Genomic DNA, 18,971 nt, shown 5'->3' with positions numbered 1-18,971 from the left:
AACGACTGTTACCCCTGCTACTTGCAGAGACGGGGAAGCTGCACCCACAATGCACAGAACAGTCCCTCCATATGAAAGGATTCTTCTGACTGTTCTAGAAGTCATCCACCCATATGGATGAAAAACCCAATTATAACCCTTAAATCTAACTGCTTTATATACAACCCTACAATATTTGTGCATGGTTCAAATATACATTGAATAAATATATCAAGAGTACAACTAGGAAAATCCTGTGTATATGGAAGGACAACTGTAGTTTGGTGTCTTCAAAAGTTCCTTGGATTATTCGCAGTTTATTTATTTATTTATTTATTTATTTTTTAAATATTTTATTTATTTATTTGACAGAGATCACAAGTAGGCAGAGAGGCAGGCAGAGAGAGAGAGGAGGAAGCAGGCTCCCCGCTGAGCAGAGAGCCCAATGCAGGTCTCCATCCCAGGACCCTGAGATCATGACCTGAGCCGAAGGCAGCGGCTTAACCCACTGAGCCACCCAGGCGCCCCGATTATTTGCAGTTTAAAAAAAAAAAATTACACTGTCTAAGAAACAGACCCATGGTCTTTAAGTCACCCAAAAAAAAAAAAAAAAAAAAAAAAACACCACACCTAAGGAGACTTCATTTCTATTGTCTCATTTACATTTATAATCTTCATTATTACTTCTAGGATAGTTATGCCTACATATTAACATAATCAACTATATACTTTTAATATAAGTATTTTCCTTCCTTCTTTACAATACACATAGGATATTCTTGAAATTTATAGTTAGGTTAATTTATATTACCCAAGAATCTTATTTCAGGGTAATAAGGGAGCAATCCGAAATACACGGCTTTGGGAGCAACTACTCCCAACTGGTTGGTAACTGACTTACAGTATTTGAAATCACAATATAAAAATACATGAATGGGTAAAAAAAATCCCTCCCCATATAGCAGGACAGAAAAGAACAGCTATAGTGGTGAACTGCTTAAACATCATGCAAAGCCATAATTATGAGGCAACATTTTTTATAACATTGAGGTCCATTAAAATAATGATAAATGATATTCTTCAAGTCAAGGACAGAGACAAAGCTAAATTCTATCAGAAATATTCCTGTTCTTCAAAGTTAACTCAGACATATAATACATCTTGGTTGAGGTCGAAGAAATAAATTCTTAGTCTCACAACAAAGTGCCTCGAGTCTGGAAGGTATCTCTATCATTTCTGACCTTTTGAGCTCTTACCTCTTTAAGTAACCCTGTGTGCTTCGATTTTGCTTTTAGAATTTTCTGAAATTCCTCAGATTCCATGTAGGCAAGTTGTTCTCTCCTTTTTTTCCTGGCAGGCTCTAATTCATCTTCAGCTAGAGAAGAAAGGAAACAGAGTAGCCGTCACAGAGGAATTTTGGAAAGCCAGGCAGTCTTATGAACTCTGTTTCCTCTAGTTCTCTCCATCTCTGCCAATCAGGCCCCTCAAACTTCATTTACCCCACTAGGTACCAGCAGAGGAAAACTCTTCAGGAGTAAACTGAGAAGTAGGGTCTAGAATATGGGGAATGGCAGATTTGACCACTGGATCAGAACCTCTTTCACCTTAAGATAGGAGTGGACTATGATGATAGGTAACATCGAAAAAAATCTTTTAAAATAAATTGATGGTTAAGTATTACTGCCAGCTTCAGAGTTTTCAAAGTAAAAATGATAATTTGCAAACAAAGAAATTCCACTGCTTTCAAAGTAAATCTTTACACTAATATATCTGTGTAAAGATCCATGAGTAATCTTTTTCTCAAGTTTTTAGATTATGCATAATTTCATTTCAATTTAATGTGCTTATAGAAAACGGTCCATTCCAGTTTGCAGAGATTCTCCTTAGGTATCATACAGAGAGGCCACTTTAAGTAAAACAATGACTTCCGGTATCAGGGATGGTGATTATGGTTTGGAACACCTCCTCACAGATGGTGGCCTTTCCCACTACTAACTCTGAAATCCCCAGTACCTTGAGGAGAAAAGGTGTTCTTTTCGACACGTTCCTTTACTTCCAGGACATCCTGGGGGTCCTTTTGCTTCTTTTTAATGCTGTTTGGGTCTGTTTTTGTAAGAATCTGGCCTTTTGCCCTTAATTTGGTTATAGCAGCTAACTAGGAAAAAAAGATAAAAATCTTAATTACGAGACAGATATCTGTCGCCCTATGTCCCTTTTCTAGATATTAATCCAGTGAATTCTGCTTTCAAATACAAATCAGCAAAATATACCTTCTTTTTTGCCTAACATTATTAACCCAGTCATTAAAACTGTAAAGCATGGAGACAGGTCTATAAGCTAATAAAATTTCAGTTTATTTAAATATTAAGTTAAACATCACTTATACTGTGGGCTTTCAGGACCCACAGAGGAATCACAATTAAACAGAATGAGGATAGGGTCCTAGCTCTGCCACTTATTAGTTTGTAACCTTACACAAATTACTTAATTTTTCAGCCTCAGGTTCTACATTTATAAAACGGAGATGATAGTGTTTACTAGGTTGTGCAGATGAAATGAGAGAATGAATGCAAAGCACAAACCCATACAAACAACATGTGTGTCTCAATCACAGGTACATGTGCAATTGTTCTGTTTTACAGTTTATTTGTTCAGTAATCTCTATACCCGACATGGGGCTCAAACTCATTACCCCAAGATCACATGCGCACTTGTTATCACTACCATTACTGCAGGTGCAGCTTTGGCTTATAACAAGCCTTTGCCCTTCACGTGGTGCAGCGGCTAACTAGAACAAAGAGAAGACAGGCTCTCATTAGGGCTCAGAGTGGCTGAGGAAGAGGAGAGGGGGGTTCTAAGCACTCCCAGCTTCCATGTCAATCAGAGTAATTTAGCTCCTGTGTAAGACTTCTTTTATTTATTTTAAAAGATTTGACAGAGGGAGACACAGCAAGAGAGGGAACACAAATGAGGGACTGGGTGAGAGAGAATCAGGCTTTCCGCCAAGCAGGGAGCCCAATGTAGGGCTGGATCCCAGGACCCTGAGATCATGATCTGAGCCACCCAGATACCCCAAGATATTATTTTGTAAGATTTCTTTTACAGAAGGATTCTTTAAACAACCATTTTACAATCTTGCCTTAACAAGTCCCAGAATTTGTTTCCTTTGGGCTAGCCAGCATTTAGGCCATCTTCCTCAGCCTCACAAGAACAGTGTTGAGAACAGATAACATGCTTGGATTAAATCAAATGTTGATACTATTATCACTTGAAATTCCTTTGACTCTAATTATCGTGGTCAAGAAATAGCTGTTACTGTCTGTCTTTCCTGATCAAAGATACAAAAAGTTTGCAACTCCAGCTATGTCCTACAGGATGCAAATTCAAATGTTGTCAATAGATGCCACTTACCTTTTTGGCTTCTGCTAAAGCACTCAGTTTTGGTCTTGGTGGTGGTGACTCATCAAAAAAGAGAATATCATCTCCTTCTGAGATGCCTCGCCCAAGCTTGGGCATCTGTGTTGCTGGCGTTCCTTCCAGGCTGGGCAACGCAGCCCCCATTTGCAAAGACTGAGAAGAGGCCCATTGAGAGGAGGGTGGCACAGCTGGGCTCTTGACCCCACTTGAGCTTTGGAGAAATCTTTAAAGAAATACACAGCCACAAATATGCAGACTAGGACACTGTAGGCTAGGCCACCAGCTGATAAGTAGTCATTAATAAAGTAGCTGCTGCTTCTTGGTCAAGAATTCAGATTAGCACACACTGAGAACATGCTGGCTTTACTAACTCTGGTTAACGGATTATTCATTGATAAGTTCTCATTTCACCTGTTTAGAACTGATTACTATTTTTGCTAACTGGCTTTCTAGTGGGTGCCTCTCTATAGAACACAGCCCTGAAGGTGAGATGTGGGCTGTATTCCTAGCTCTCTGGTTAGCTGGGACCTTCAGGAACTCATGGAATTTCTCTGTATTTTAGTTTACTGGGAAGGGATAACACACAGGATACATCTGAAAGTCCTTCACAGAAAGAACCTATAATTTGCATGGTGATTAATTTGGTAAATAGCCTTAAAGCCTATTAAAAAACAACAGTTGCCACAAACTATGCAGTCCAGAACTCTCATTTAATAAATGAAGAAATTAAGGCCCTATTGCTCGTAAGTGACAGGCTGAGGTCTAGCACGGGGTAATCCCAGGCCAGGATTGTTTTCACTACCACATGCCCACTCTTGTAACCTCCCTGTGAGACCCTGACCAAAGAGATGTTTTTTTTGGCTAGTAAAATTCTGAAAAACTTCCAACTGTAATACCTTCAAATGAGCAGGTGACCCCTATTTCACATAAGGCCACAACTTCATGTATTATCTGTTTACATCATCTGTAGTCACATGAAGAACACCTCTAGAGATATTCCATCAGCACCTCAAATTCACCTGCCTGAGGCCAAATCTATGCTCTGGACTTTTCCAAAGAGTTTCCTGGTGACTTAAAGTTGACTTTCCTGTTTATTGACCATCTATCTTTCCGTGGCCCAGATTTGGGATAACTGTTTTAATGGGGGCAGAACAGGTCAGAGCCCAAACCTGACTCCATCACCAACCAGTTCTCTGGTGCTCAGTTACATGACTCATAAAACAAGGATAACAGCCCTTCACAGATTACGCTAAGGCCTGAGTGAGACACTGTCTTTGTGCAGTACACGTCTTCATACACGTGACACGTCTGTAGATAGTTACTCTTATCACTCTTCTGGTAACTTTAGTGCAAGAATCTTTGATTCATCTACCTTCTGCACTGTTTTCCACTTGTTTCTGCTTCTAAAATGACTCTCTACTTTCAGTGCCTGATTTTTACCATCTACCTGAACAACTGCAAATTATTGGCTTAGCCTGTAAGTTACAAATGAATTGTGGTAGAACTAAGAAATGAAAGGAAACAGGTCAACATGCGCTTTCCCCTTTTCCAAAACCTTCTTAGAGAGTTCCTTCTTTCTCTTTTTCCTTGGGGTGTTAATTACTGTAACCTGTCCCACCTGGTTTCAGGTTCGACAGAAACATAGAACTCGAAAGGCTATCTTCTTAGGTTAAGTTAAAATTACTTTTGAACTTTCAAAATTAAAATGGTAGTCAACCCAAAACCTAAAACCACATTTTGGAAACCCAATAAGACATTCTGAGGATCCCTGAGATCTAAATATGGGATATTAAAATAGTTATTCTTACCGTTTCTGTATTTCTTCTGACCTCTTCTTCCTCATCTCCAGCATGCGCTGCTTCTGCTGCTTCAAGAGGGCTGATGCTGAGACAGATTGGAAAGCAGGTTTCGAGCTCCCCATCACCCCTGAAACACAAGCCACAGACTGAGTGGCTCTGAGGGGCCAGGAGAGCACAGACGTGGGGCTAGAGCAGGGACAGTTGACTCTACCTGATAACCTGGTTTTGGCTAAATGTTGTTTTAAGTTTCTGGCTCCAAATGTAGGCAAGTCCATTAGTTCCCTGAATTCCTCAGAGCAAGACAAGCTCTTCTGGGGTATTCCTGGAATATACAAACATCAGCTTTAGAGGATTCAAAGTTTTGGCAGTTTGAGATTATGTGACATTACTTTTAAAACTCTGCATTCACAACTTAGTCGTTTGTAAATGCAGTAGATGTAATGCCAAGAAAAAAAGAATCCTTAGCCTCTAGTAGACTAGTAGGACTGCAAAGGTGTGACAAATAGATCTTATTTCAAGTGATGATTAGGACACCAGTATCTGTATGGTCATTTCCTACACTACATCCAGAATGTTCGCTATGGGTTGGGTCTATCCTAGGCCCTCGCCACTGTTAGGAACAAAGTCCCCAGTGAAAAGGGCAGAGGTGCCATTCTTTGACTTACACCTTTTTTAATGAGAAGGTAACTGATGAGTATCACCAGGAACCTGATACTACCAATTTTAATACTGGCCATTAAGAGTTAGGGCAGATATATCAAGAAAATCTACAAAGCATCTACTCAAAGATTCGGCCATGATTAATATGCTGTTTTCCCTTAAGATGCTGCAAAGCAAGGCAGATTGTTTCAGCTTAGGCCACATCACTCACTAGCTATAGTGATGAGTGGATATTTATAACTTAGGGCATGAATAACTGTGACCATTTTCATTTCAATGCTAAAGACTACATATTTAATCTGCACAAATACAGTATCAAGAAACAAAGTTACCAAGTTTTTGTTGGGTTTCCTGAATGATCAAGTCTGCCCCCTTAACAACCAGATCAGTCAGAGTGGTTTGAATCTTCTTTTTAGGAGCAACAGCAGCTGCACTGGAATGACAAGAGTCACCCCCCAAAAGGAAAGTCACTAAAATTCAATGCTCTGATGAGGTAAAGGCACAGAAGTATTCATTTATTACAAACTATCAAAGTTTCTCAAAGCACTATATAAGAACTGTCTTAATACCACAATCCTACAGCATAGCTGGTGAATGCATTATGTCAGGCAACCTGCAAATTTGGTGGAGGCCATTCCGGAAAAGCAAGATGGCAAAAGAAATTTAAAAAATATGACACCATTTTGATCAAGTGGCTGGAATTTATCTTAAAGAAATTAAGGAATATGTAAAAACTTAGGATATTAATGGGCTAAAATATTGTTTGCAATGTTAAAAGTTAGAAGCACGATTAATGTTTATCCATTAAGCATTATGGGAATAGTTTTATCACACAGCCATGTAAAAGACTATGTGTCACCAAAAAAAAATGCTTTAAGTGCATATTCAAAAAGGAAAATATTAATTATTTTATGGGGGCAGGGAAGTTGCAAAGTATAGGTCCAGTATTATCTCACTTTATATTACTGGAATTTTATACACATGGGAAAAAAACATCTAGAAGCATATACAGCTCTGTGTGTGTGTGTGTGCGTGTGTATGCATGTGTTCACAGATAGCAAGGAACTAATGATTATCTCAGTAGCAGAATTACACCTAGTTTTTATCATCTCCTTTTGGCTGAACTGCATATATACAGATACATTCTTATAATGTAGGACTATTGGTTTCTGCAGTTTGGAAAAATATGGACATTACTTTAAATCTTAAAAATGTGTTTGATATAACAAGTCAGGTAGGAGGTGAGAGTCTTCTTGCCCAATTTGTTTGCCTGGGAACAAACTATTTTGTTCTTGGACCAGGGGTAGCTCCTTTGAGACAGGTTCCCACCGGTCATGTCCTCAGATATGCTTTCTACCCTACAGTGGCAAGGCCATTGATCACCTACTTTGGGGACTCTGTGGAGGGCCTGAGATCCCCAGAACATGGCCATGAATGTCTGACTCAACAGCATTCCACTCTATTTAAGGCTTTACTGCTATTAAATCAGAGTTAAATGCGGCTTCCAAGAGATCTGCCACCTCACTGTAATAGTCAGGAGGGGAATGACTTACTTAATGGACACCAACACTGAACTTAACATACTTTTAATGGCCATACAATCAGACCTGACAAAGTTGTACTACTTACTTTAGTAGCAAAATAAGAAGCGTGGGCTGTGTTAAAGACTATCATGACAAAATTTAACTAATATCTGCGCCTCCGTGTTTTCCTCTCTACCTGGAAATAAAGTAGATCCTTGTCTACCTTGTTCTAGCCTATGAATTTATGAAAGATAAAACCTATACAAGTCTTCTAGGACCATTACAGAAAAGTACAACCATTGGGTTTATTCTCAAAAGTAGAGAAGCAAGATCTCTGTCCTGAAAGATTCCCCAGAGAATGTCTTACATTGAGGCTGCATACGATGCAGAAGAAACCCCTCCATAGTAGAAACCATCCTGACACAGTCGTTCTCGTAGGCTGGTGCCTTTGCGGGCAAACTTCTTTGGAATTCGTCCTCCAGAGAAGGTGGACTGCAGGTCGGCTCGCCTGGCACTGAGCTTCTTGTACTGGGCTTGGATGTGATACTGACAGTACTCACAGTCATTCTGCAAAAGGAAGAGCAGCTGTCTCAGGGCTAGGGCGACACATCAGGGGACAGTGTCAATAAACACTATTCCTGGGGTGCCAGGGTGGCTCAGTGGGTTGAGCCTCTGCCTTTGGCTCAGGTCGTGATCCCGGGGTACTCGGATCAAGCCCCGCATCGGTCTCTTTGCTCAGCAGGGAGCCTGCTTCCCCCCCATCTCTCTCTGCCTGCCTCTCTGCCTATCTGTGATCTCTCTCTCTCTCAAATAAATAAATAAAATCTTAAAAAAAAAGGAAAATAAACACTATTCCTTTCTCCCTGCTTCAGGGGCACTAATGAGTGTACAGCTATGCAGCGACTTCCATGAAATTCCACTTAAAAGCTCTAGTTGGGTGAAAGAAAAAGTGATACTGTTCACCACATATGCCCTTTTGCTACTATGGAAATAAAATCAGCTTCTAGAGTGAACCTTGAAAACATTATGCTAAGTAAAAGAAGTCAGACACAAAAGGCGACATCACCAAGGGATGGAGGTGAGAGGTAGAGAGTGGTTACTTAATGGGTATGGTGTGTTTCTGTGGGATAATGAAAGATTTCGGAAGTAGAGAGCTGGTGTTTACATGAGAGTAAATATGTTAAATATCATTCAGGTGTATATTTAAAAATGGTTAGGGTGCCTGGTTGGCTCAGTGGGTTAAGCTGCTGCCTTCGGCTCAGGTCATGATCTCAGGGTCCTGGGATCGAGTCCCACATCGGGCTCTCTGCTCGGCAGGGAGCCTGCTTCCCTCTCTCTCTGCCTGCCTCTCTGTCTACTTGTGATCTCTCTCTCTGTCAAATAAATAAATAAAATCTTAAAAAAAAAGGTTAATTGTAGGTTATATGAATTTTACCTCAATACAAACTGATTTAAGAATAAAAGAACATTGGAGTGCCTGGGTGACTCGGTCTGTTAGGTGTCTGACTCCTGATTTTGGCTCAGGTCATAATCTCAGGATCGTGAAATCAAGCCCCGCTTTGGGGCCTGCACGGAAGGTGGAGTCTGCTTAATATTCTCTCGCTCTCCTCCTACTCCTCAACCCCTAAGAGCTCTCTCTAGCAATCTTAAAAAAAAAAAAAAGAATAAACATTAGGTTCTAGTGAAATTTTTCTATTTTCCTCTGGCTGCCTCCTGGACAATGTTACCCCTTCGGTGAAGGAAAAAAGGGAAACATGCTAATGAATCATTGGGTGGCTCTTAGATGCAGCAACAACGGGCTTTTAATGATTGCACTGCTATGTAGAAATATGTCAGGCACTTCCTGCTGATACCTCTTTTTCCAACTATTTCCCTCCTGCTATTTCCTGCTCACTAGCTCATCTGTGAGGCAGGAATGAGGGAACTACAAGGAGACAAAACAAAAACTTGCCATTTAATCTGTTCAAAGAGCTCTAATTAGCACCACTTCGCACCCACTAGGATGGCTGTCATCAGTGACAAGACAAAAACAAGTGTTGGCCGGGATATGAAGAAAACGGAACCCTCCTCTCTGCTGGTGAGAATGTAAGAGCCACTTTGGAAGCCAGTCTGGGAGTTCCTCAAAAGCTGAAACATGGGGTTATGGCACAACCCAGAAATTCCAGGTTATATACCCAAGGAAACTGGAAACATCCATCCATCCGTGCACATAATAACCTGTGCAAGAATGCTGAGAGCAGGGACACCTGGGTGGCTTAGTCAGTTAAGTGTCTGCCTTCGGTTCAGGTCATGATCCTGGAGTCCTGGGATCAAGTCCCACACTGGGTTCCTTATTCAGCAAAGAGCCTGCTTCCCCCTCTGCCTCTACTGTTCCCCCTGCTTGTGCTCTCTTTCTCTCTCTCTGACAAATCTTAAAAAAAAAAAAAAAAAAAAAAAAAAGATTGCTGGGGCGCCTGGGTGGCTCAGTGGGTTGAGCCGCTGCCTTCGGCTCAGGTCATGATCTCAGGGTCCTGGGATCGAGTCCCGCATCGAGCTCTCTGCTCAGCAGGGAGCCTGCTTCCTCCTCTCTCTCTCTCTCTCTGCCTGCCTCTCTGCCTACTTGTGATCTCTGTCAAATAAATAAATAAAATCTTTAAAAAAAAAAAAAAGATTGCTGATAGCAGCAGTATTTATAATAGGACCATTGACTAATGAATAAACAAAAGCAGTCTGTGCATATGATGCAATATTACTCAACCACAAAAAAGAATGAAGTACTGACGCATGTGACAATGTGAACAAATCTTGTAAACATCATGCTAAGTGAAAGCCAGACACAAAAGGTCATTGACTGTACAATTCCATTATATGAAATTTCCAGAGAAGGCAAATCCAGACAGAAAGCAGAGTAGTGCTCACCAGGGCCTGGGGGAAGAGGGTGATGGGAGATGACTGCTAATGAGTATGGGGGTTTTTTGGGGGGTACTGGGAAGGGGTCTGAAATTACATAGTGGTGATAGCTGCACATCTCAGTATTAAAACTACTACACTGCACACTTTAAAAGGATGAACTGTACGATATGTGAATTATATCTCAAGTTATCATGACTATTATTTTTTAAAAAGCTCTAAGAAAATACATGTTGAAGTTCAGAGATTAAAATAAGGTTTTCAGTGCATTTCATTACAGTGTTTGTTCTCTGGCATTGCTCAGAATTGAGGGCAAACTCAAATTCCATCTTCCTTATACTTCCTAGTCAGTTGGCAGTAAAAGATCACCTTATTAAATCCTTCCCTTGTCCTCAGTTTTTCAAACTGGCAGTTACTCACCACACACTGAATTTTCTTACTTTGGTGCTTCTTGTTTTGTAGGAAACTCTGTTGCAAACAGATTATTACCACTAGGCTATCTACAATCTACACCCATTAGATCCCATCTCCAGGAGAAACCATCCCAACAGGGTGGAAACCAACCAAATTAACAGTCTGTGTACACGGCTGTCCATTCTTCTTCTTTGCTTTACAGGTTCCCAGATCAAGAGCTTCACCCATGATTAAGACCTTCTGAGGATGATCAATAGACAAACACACCTGCAGAGAAGACACAGGGCGGGAGTTAAAAGCCCACAAAGGTATGCCTTTTCATTGGCAAGAATAAGTAAGAGGCTGGCTGGTGGGAGTTAGCAAGGCTTTAGCAGTCTACAGGAATTAGAAACCAGACACTGCAAAACAGCTGTAGGAATAGGAGACATGTTCAATTCTGTACCCAATATCCATTCTCTCCTGTCTCTGCTATAGAATCTGGATCTCACTTGGGCTGGCCAATGCTCAGCTGCAGGTGACGGATCCTGTTCATTTCCCCATCATCCCGTGAAGCTAGCAATGGTCATGGGACTGTGTTCTGGCCAAGAGACCGACACAGGAGTTCCCGACAAAAGCAGACAGGGTGGTGCTCACTCCTGCCTTGAATGGCGATGTAAGGGAAAGAGCTTCAAAGCCATCCAGTGGAAGAGGAGAAGGCTGAGAGGCTCACAGACACTGGTCCTGACATCACTACATTGTCTACACTGGGATTATTTATTATGGGAGAAAAACACACCCCAATGTTTACCATTAAAACAAACTGTAGTGTGGGAGCCTGACTGGTCAGTTAAGCATCTGACCCTTGGTTTTAGCTCAGGTTGTGATCTCAGGGAGATGAGCTTGAGCCCTGCATCCAGCTCAGGTTAAGATCCTCTCCCTCTGCCCCTCTGGCTTGGGCTCTCTCTCTCTCTTTAAAATAAATAAATAAATCTTAAGAAAACAAAATAAAACAAACCAAAAAAACCTGTAGGGAAGTTTTTCTCTATTGTTCCTAAACTCATTTTGAACCAACAGATGATTTGCTGCCATTCTATGGTGAAAGGAAGAAGAGAAATAACTCTGCCTCTCACAGATCTCTGTCTACAATAGCAGAGAAAACTATACTGCTGCTTAAGAAGATAAAATCACTCTGATTCTAAGTTGCAGCTACAGCTGTACAACTAATGGAGTGAAGTCCCGTCAACTAGAAAAATCCTTCCTACTTGATGCTCCCAATGGAGATCTGTGAGAGAGATGTAAGAAGACCTGAGCAGAATAGTTCAAAACACTCCAGGAAGCTTGGAACTGATGTGGAAAGATTTAACAAGAGAAGTGGTTATGAAACACTTAAGAGTAGGTGGAAATTCAGAATATTGGTGGGTGAGGAACAAACAAAAAGTCAAATTAGTGGAGATATATAAAAGCCTGATTCAGTATCTGGAGGTAGACAAGTTTTTAATAGAACTTGGTTAAGCTATAAAGACAAGGAAGGATGGAAGGAAGGGAGAGAGGGAGGGAGGGAGGAGGAAGGAAGGAAGGAAGGGGGAAAGACAGACAAAAAGGAAGAAGGAAGGAAGGAAAGCACAGAAAGAAAGATGGAAGGAAGAAAGAAGGACAAATGGAAGGATGGAAAGAAAGAAAGAAATGAAAGAAGGAAAGAAGGAAGGAAGGAGGGAGGGAAAGAAGGATGAAAGAAGCCATGGAAACAGACTCTTACCTCCTCTGAACCATCCTTGGGCTTCATGGGGTTTGCATTGAGCAGCCCTATGACAGTACCCTGTTCAGTCTTCCAGAGCTCTTTGTGAACTTCTCCAAACAAGAACAATGACACACACCGTGTCAGGTCACGAAGATCATTCAGTCGCCAGATACTAAAAGTTTTCCCCTGGAAAAAATATTTATTCTTATTTTTAATAAATTTTGCACAATGAGCTGTACTGTCTCCATTTATGGTTCAAGTGCTCTACTGTGAAAGCATATATAAATATAAACGGCCCTGACTATAAAATCTTGAGAATGTCTGTTCATTATAAATTAAACCTCTCTCTAGGCTTTAGTATTTATTACCTTTCTCATTTTAGAAGTGAAGGTGAAGTAAGGCAAGTCAGTAGCAATGTTAGTGAAGTCTCTGATTCTCAGGTCTAAATAGTCAATGGGATAGTATGACCTTTCTAACTATACACACACACACGCGTGCGCACACACACACAAACACACGGAGTATTAAAAGGACCAGAGGAGGTTGTGGTACTACCATTTAATAATTTACTGATATAAATTTAAAGGATCTATTATTTAACCACTGGTTAATTATATTATTAATATTAATAAAAAGATGTCAGCTCTGTGCTATTCAATCTTTGCCTAGTTTAGAAGAAAAACAAAAGTATCATTTAAAGACAGCTGGTTACATTTAACTGTAAAATTTCAGAAGCTTTACATATCTGAAGAAATGCAACTCAAAATGCTAACCATTTATATAAAAATTTCTACTTCCACAGTTATTACTTAAACAAAAAAATCTGAATCAAACTATTTTACACAGGTATCCCAGAACAGGTGTGCTCATAGGTTATGGTGAGTTATTGACTGGATACAAGTGTTATGTTTCCATGAATTTGTACAAGGTCTTTCTTGGAAGGGTTCAGATAAAATTTCACACCTGTCATTTCAATGTCATTATAGCCACTTGTGACACAATTAAGAACTTAATCAAACGAACCAGATGTGTTCACATTCACCTTGACAGTTAGAGGGCTAGATCAAGACCCACATAACAATCTAAGGTTGACCAAGATCTCAATTAGAGAATGAAATCAGGATTGAGCATGATTAAGCATAGTATTTGAGAGCTCAGAGAGAATTCTGGTATAACCAAAAGCCAATTCTTTCCTTTTACAAAGAAGGAAATGGACGTTCTCAAAGATTAAAGATCAACCTAAGTTCACATAGCTAGGGAGATTGAGGCTCAGGCCCCAGGTTTTCTGAGTTGCCAGGCCACAAAGTCATATTCCTGTTACCTCTCAGTCAAGTGCGATTTTAAAATCTGTTAGAACTTTTCTAAGATCCACTGTACTGACACAGGATGGCAATTTCAGAACTTCTGAGACTGACCTCTTCCTTCTAGGCACACTCTCTGGAGCATCTAGAAACTCGGCTTCTCTCCCACAAGAGGGATGACAGTGTCACAGGGGCAACCACATGTACCCCCAAAACAATGACAAGTGAAATGCAGCAGTAATAATACAATGAAAAGCCCAAGGACTCTGTACAACCAGGTCTTATTATTGCAGGGCATTCTTTACAAATTTAACCTTTAGACAGCAATCCAACAATGGTGAGGCAATCTGCGAATTTACTAGCAGCATTCTCAAAATAAAATATTAATAGGCTTAAGGTAGAGAAATCATGAATATGAGCACCCACAGTCAGCATGTGATGGAGCAGTTAAGAAATCAGTAGGCTTACACTATTAGAACTCTGTGGAGTGATTTTCTTCAATATAACCCCGAAAGTCACCCAGTCTACTTCTTCTAGCTGCTCACTTGCCATCTTTTCCTTGAGCTGAGATAGTCTGATCAGTTTTCGGCCAACCATTTTCTTGTTCATCTCTGTGGAAGACACTCGGGGCCGCCTGGGTCAAGACACCAGCGAGGATTAGATTATTATTCTAATTAAGAGATTACCTGGCATTGTAGGAAAAAAAGCACAGATAATTTTCTTAACATTAGTTACCAGAAGGTACTACTATCCTGGTTAAACTGTATATACCTTTACGGGCTTAAAAATAGTCTCCATCACGGTTTCTGATTAAATAAACTATTATTTATTTGTCCACTTCCTTTTTACAGATACATGATCTTTTATTCATATTAAATGAATAAATGAAAATGCATTCTTTAAACATTTCACAATCAAACTGTACTGAATGCTATGGCTCATCTTAATGCCAAATTTTGCCAAATTCAAGAGATGTTAGTGTTAAGTGGATCTGCTGTACAAACACTTTATTTCAAAAAGGCTTAATCATTGGGAAGGAGGACAAAGCATTTAGTGATGCCATAAGAACCAAATGTGAGGGCTCTACAGTTACTGACCTGAGCCTCAGGCCTGAGAAGGCTTCCACAGAGACCACTGTTTGAGCCGGTTCCCCTGAACTCCTGGGGGTTCCTGTGCTGTGATCTCTGGCCAACCCACTAGGTTTGTTTCCAGGAGTAGTTCGGAGTGGTTGGGGAGGTGTACTTGTCATCTTCGAAGATGTACTTTTGGGCTCTAGAAAAAGAGTTAAGTTAAGTGAAAGGAAAAAATCCCACTGATCCTTACAAAATTTGTTTTTATAGAACTGCTTCTTTTAAAATCAACATATACAATAACAAAATCTCGAGAACAAAGGATGCCCACAAAACCATTTCTGTACTATCCTCTAAACCTCTGCAGTGTAGCCCGAAAGAACTTCCTGTGACAATGGAAAGGTTATACACTGATGCTGTCTGATATGGTGGCCACTGAGCACTTAAAATGGAATAGTGTTTCCAAAGAAATGAAGGTCTAATTTTATTTAATCTAATTTAAACTTAAAAAGCAACATGTAACAGGTGGCGGCTATATTATAGTGCTGCTCTCAAATACAGATCCTTTGTGCAATGACATTGACTGAGTATTCCCCATACACAGATTGCTGTGGTAGACTCCACGAGGGAGTAAGAGCCCTCCTTCAGGGATCAATTAGTGATTTGTGTGTAGATCAACTGTGACCTGAAGAAAACCCAATGTTAGCTTCCCTTTCTTTGTTTCTGGTTTCATCTCATCCCATTCTGTTCCATTTCATTTCATTTGTGGTGGTGGTGGGGAAGGGGGTGGGGAACTAGGAGGACCAGGGTATTCTACTGACTTGGTTGCATTAAATATCCCCAATTTAGGTTTTTTACTTCAGAAGTGCTTGATAATGTTCCTGAAAGTCAGGATATTTTGGATATTTTCCTTAATAAACGTATTTTCTCTGAAATAACACTGTATTGTTTTATCCTCAAAGAGACTTTGGGTCATCATCATAAGCTTCCAGGGTCAGGACAACCCCTAGAACTTTAGAATCTCTAGAAAGCCTGCCCATGCCTCACCCCCTCAAAACTTAACTTTGGATACTACTTAATGAAACACCTTATTAATGTCAAAGGTCCTAAAGGGAAGGATGCCATTCATAAATGGATACATGGAATATATAATTTGTTTCAAATGTGACTATGGAGAGGCTGTTATTCTCTGCTATTGTGTCTTATGCCACTGCTATTTAAAAGGGCCTTTTTGAACATGAGTGATCAATAATATGCTGTTTACTCTGAGTAACCAGACCATTTTGTCTTAGATCTTTCAAAGTATTACCATGTGCAAACTGAGGCAGTGTAACAAAATCAATACATAGGGGTCATAGATATTTTTCATTTTAACTGTGTGCTTGCTTCCATGTGGGCTAAACCAGAACTATACTTGAGTACACGTCTCTACTCTGGGCAAAGAAGCCTTTTCTAAAGAATGGACCATCTGCTTTAATACAACCTGGTTTCAAATAAAACTTAGCCATTTTAAAAGGAATCTGTGCTTGAACTCAGGGGCCTGAAGAGTCAATCTCTGGTTTGCCTGAGAACTCAATCCAGTGGTTATACTTACTATAATTCAAGTCAGCTGAAGACTATAGAGTTTAAAAAAATTCAATTCACTGTTTTAGTAAATTTAGCTACTCTTTAAGGAATTTCTAAGCACTCTGAGATGTAGAGAAAGATTACAAAATACACCACATGGCTCTCATTCCCAACAAATTTAATTTTCTCAATGGGCAGATAAGATAGACCCCTGGCCCTCCCCCACCAGAAAGGTATGACAGTGCCCCCTGTACACAGATATGACAGTGCCAAATTGACTTTTAAATAGAGCAAGAGTAGTGAAAAACCAGAGAGGCCTTGACTACTATACCTGCAGGTGAAATCTTTGGTGTCCGAGCCACTCGCTTGGTTTTTGGTAGAGCGGGGACATCGAGCTCTGCAGAGAAGCATGTCGACTCCTGAATTCTCTGAACTTTCTTCTCTTTAAGAGGGGAGCGTGGAGACTTCTCTACTTTATTAAAAAAAAAAAAAAAATTCACAAAGAAAATTTAGAAAGGGGCTCAAAGTCTATTTTACCAACAGCTGAATGCAGAAAAAATGCTATAATTTCTTAACAACAGAACTGCACACTATTCCTAGAATTACAGTTTGATTACCAGATTTAGGCAGAAGGGGAGGACTTGCAGGCTGCTTAAGTGTTGCTATTTTTAGCTGTTCCTGTAAGGATTTCATCTGTTCTTGTAACTTCCTTAATTCATCTAGGGAAGAAAAAAATGTACTGATTTAAAATCCACAGCAGAAGAAATATTATACATGATGAAAATGTTGGAATTATTTTTGGTGTCCATTCCCCACCTTAAAACCCTGAGACCCACAATATATTCACATACTGAGAACTACCATTAACTTTGGTACTTCAAAGAGGTTCTTCAGGGAAATATACTTCATATTTTCAGTAATCAAGCCTCTAATACCTAAGCTAGTTACAAACTGGTACTACTGACAAATATCACAGAAGCATATTCCCAGCTAACAAGTTTTTAGGTGTCAGGGAATGATTATTATATCATAAAGTGAATACCATAATTAATGCAATAAATGTGGGCTCCTCTATTAGAAGAAATAGACAACCAGTGAATTTGATTACAATTTCAAAATATGTGAGACAATGTCACAAATTAGAAAAGAGCACTCCTCAAAGCTTCTGTTCATAAATGGCCTCCTGCCCAAATAGGAGGAGGAGGAGCCTACAGTCCTACCCCTGGCTCCACACGCATATAAACCTCTAAGTGAGATTTTTCTGTAATAGGCGCGAAAGCTGGTGGAGCCATTCTGGGAAGGACTAGTTATAGCTGGCTGACACTGGGACAGGGGCCTCTGCAGCCTGAAAGGTCTCATCTACTAATTCCCACCCTTTTTTTTGGCCAAGTCATTTATCACCACCCTGACTCAGCAGCTATTTTGATGAAAACTGTTGGCTCCCATCTAGTGTATCTTGAAGAAATTGGAAAAGCAAGTAGTTAGGGCACCTTGCAACTCTTGATTAGTTTTCCCCTGATTGGGAGCAGGAGCAGGGAGGACTTGATTTTTAGGTGATTGCTGTGTGGGAACTTCTTCTTCATCTGTTAAGTCCCCCATATCTCCAAAGAGAGTGGCCAAATTTTCCTTTCGCTCTTCAGTCTCTCCCAGGTCTCCATCAGCAGCCTCCTCTGAGTAAGATTCACCATCACCATCTGCATCAAAGAGCTCATCATATGCATCGGGTTCGCCATCCCCCTGGATCAAGGAGTGACCCTCTTCTAGATTACAATCCAAGGCAGACTCATTCTCCTCCAGCAGCGCAGTCAGCAGAGACAAATCATCTTCCTCCCCTGTGCAGAAAGAAGGACAGAATGTAAACGTACCTGAGAAAAACCAACAATGACAAGCACAATGAATTAAAACATACACCATTAATAAGGCAATTGAAATGACTCTGCTGATTCACCATTTTGCCTGGTGAAACTCTTGTTCTTGTGTCCATCTTTCATCTCCCCAGGTGCTTAGAGGGCACTGGGCTAAGGAGGAAGAGGTTGGTATCTGCTGAGTGAACCCAGTGCACTATGCACAGGGCTGGGTCCTTTCACCTGTGCTATTTCAGCTGATAAGCACCTGCCTGCATGCCAACTTCCAAGAAACCCAATCCATAATAATGGGAATAATCCAAAAACAAAGTAAACATACATTTAGGCTCTTTTTAATTATTTGAGGAAAAAAAATTTCAAGTGTAGGGAAAGCACAAAGAATTACATAAAATGTACTTGTATTTCATCACCCAGAATTAGCCATTTGTCATGTTTGCTTGCCTTTACACTGCATGACTTAAAAAAAAAAGTTTATGAAGTTTATTGTGCCAAATCTTAGCCGATTCCTTCCACTGCGCCTCCATGCCCCACTGCAATAAGTGTCATAATTTTGGTATATCATTCTAGTCTATTTTTCACTTTTTCATTCAACATTGCATGTATAATTGATCTAAATCAAAACATAGAGTTCTAGTTTACTTCTTTCAGTGACTAGAGGGCATTCCATAGTAAAACTATCACATTTTATTTTAATCCAATCCACTCCATATTTGTAATCCAATCCAATATATGGGTCATTTCCAATTCTTTCCCATCACAAACTATCCAGCA

At 40.2% G+C, this 18,971-nt stretch overlaps 1 protein-coding gene across 5 annotated transcripts in view; it reads right to left on the bottom strand.

Moving 5' to 3' along the window:
• Positions 1-18,971, bottom strand: part of MCM10 (minichromosome maintenance 10 replication initiation factor) — a 47,729-nt gene that overhangs the window by 24,220 nt on the left and 4,538 nt on the right. For 4 of the 5 annotated variants that reach the window (XM_044226301.1, XM_044226303.1, XM_044226302.1 and 1 more), the window contains exons 3-16: positions 17,826-18,167; positions 16,953-17,054; positions 16,667-16,807; positions 14,797-14,971; positions 14,168-14,333; positions 12,417-12,584; positions 10,832-10,948; positions 7,746-7,945; positions 6,188-6,288; positions 5,407-5,517; positions 5,205-5,322; positions 3,391-3,619; positions 1,993-2,134; positions 1,236-1,354 (exon numbers count right to left, since the gene is read on the bottom strand). In XM_044226301.1, the coding sequence (XP_044082236.1) occupies positions 1,236-1,354; positions 1,993-2,134; positions 3,391-3,619; positions 5,205-5,322; positions 5,407-5,517; positions 6,188-6,288; positions 7,746-7,945; positions 10,832-10,948; positions 12,417-12,584; positions 14,168-14,333; positions 14,797-14,971; positions 16,667-16,807; positions 16,953-17,054; positions 17,826-18,167 (2,231 nt within the window). The remainder of the gene's footprint in view (positions 1-1,235; positions 1,355-1,992; positions 2,135-3,390; positions 3,620-5,204; positions 5,323-5,406; positions 5,518-6,187; positions 6,289-7,745; positions 7,946-10,831; positions 10,949-12,416; positions 12,585-14,167; positions 14,334-14,796; positions 14,972-16,666; positions 16,808-16,952; positions 17,055-17,825; positions 18,168-18,971) is intronic. The other variant, XM_044226305.1, reaches the window with a different exon arrangement.

This window comes from Neovison vison, chromosome 12 (genome assembly GCF_020171115.1).
Source record: "Neovison vison isolate M4711 chromosome 12, ASM_NN_V1, whole genome shotgun sequence".
Taxonomy (NCBI): domain Eukaryota; kingdom Metazoa; phylum Chordata; class Mammalia; order Carnivora; family Mustelidae; genus Neogale; species Neogale vison.
This window is presented reverse-complemented; position numbering and strand designations above follow the sequence as displayed.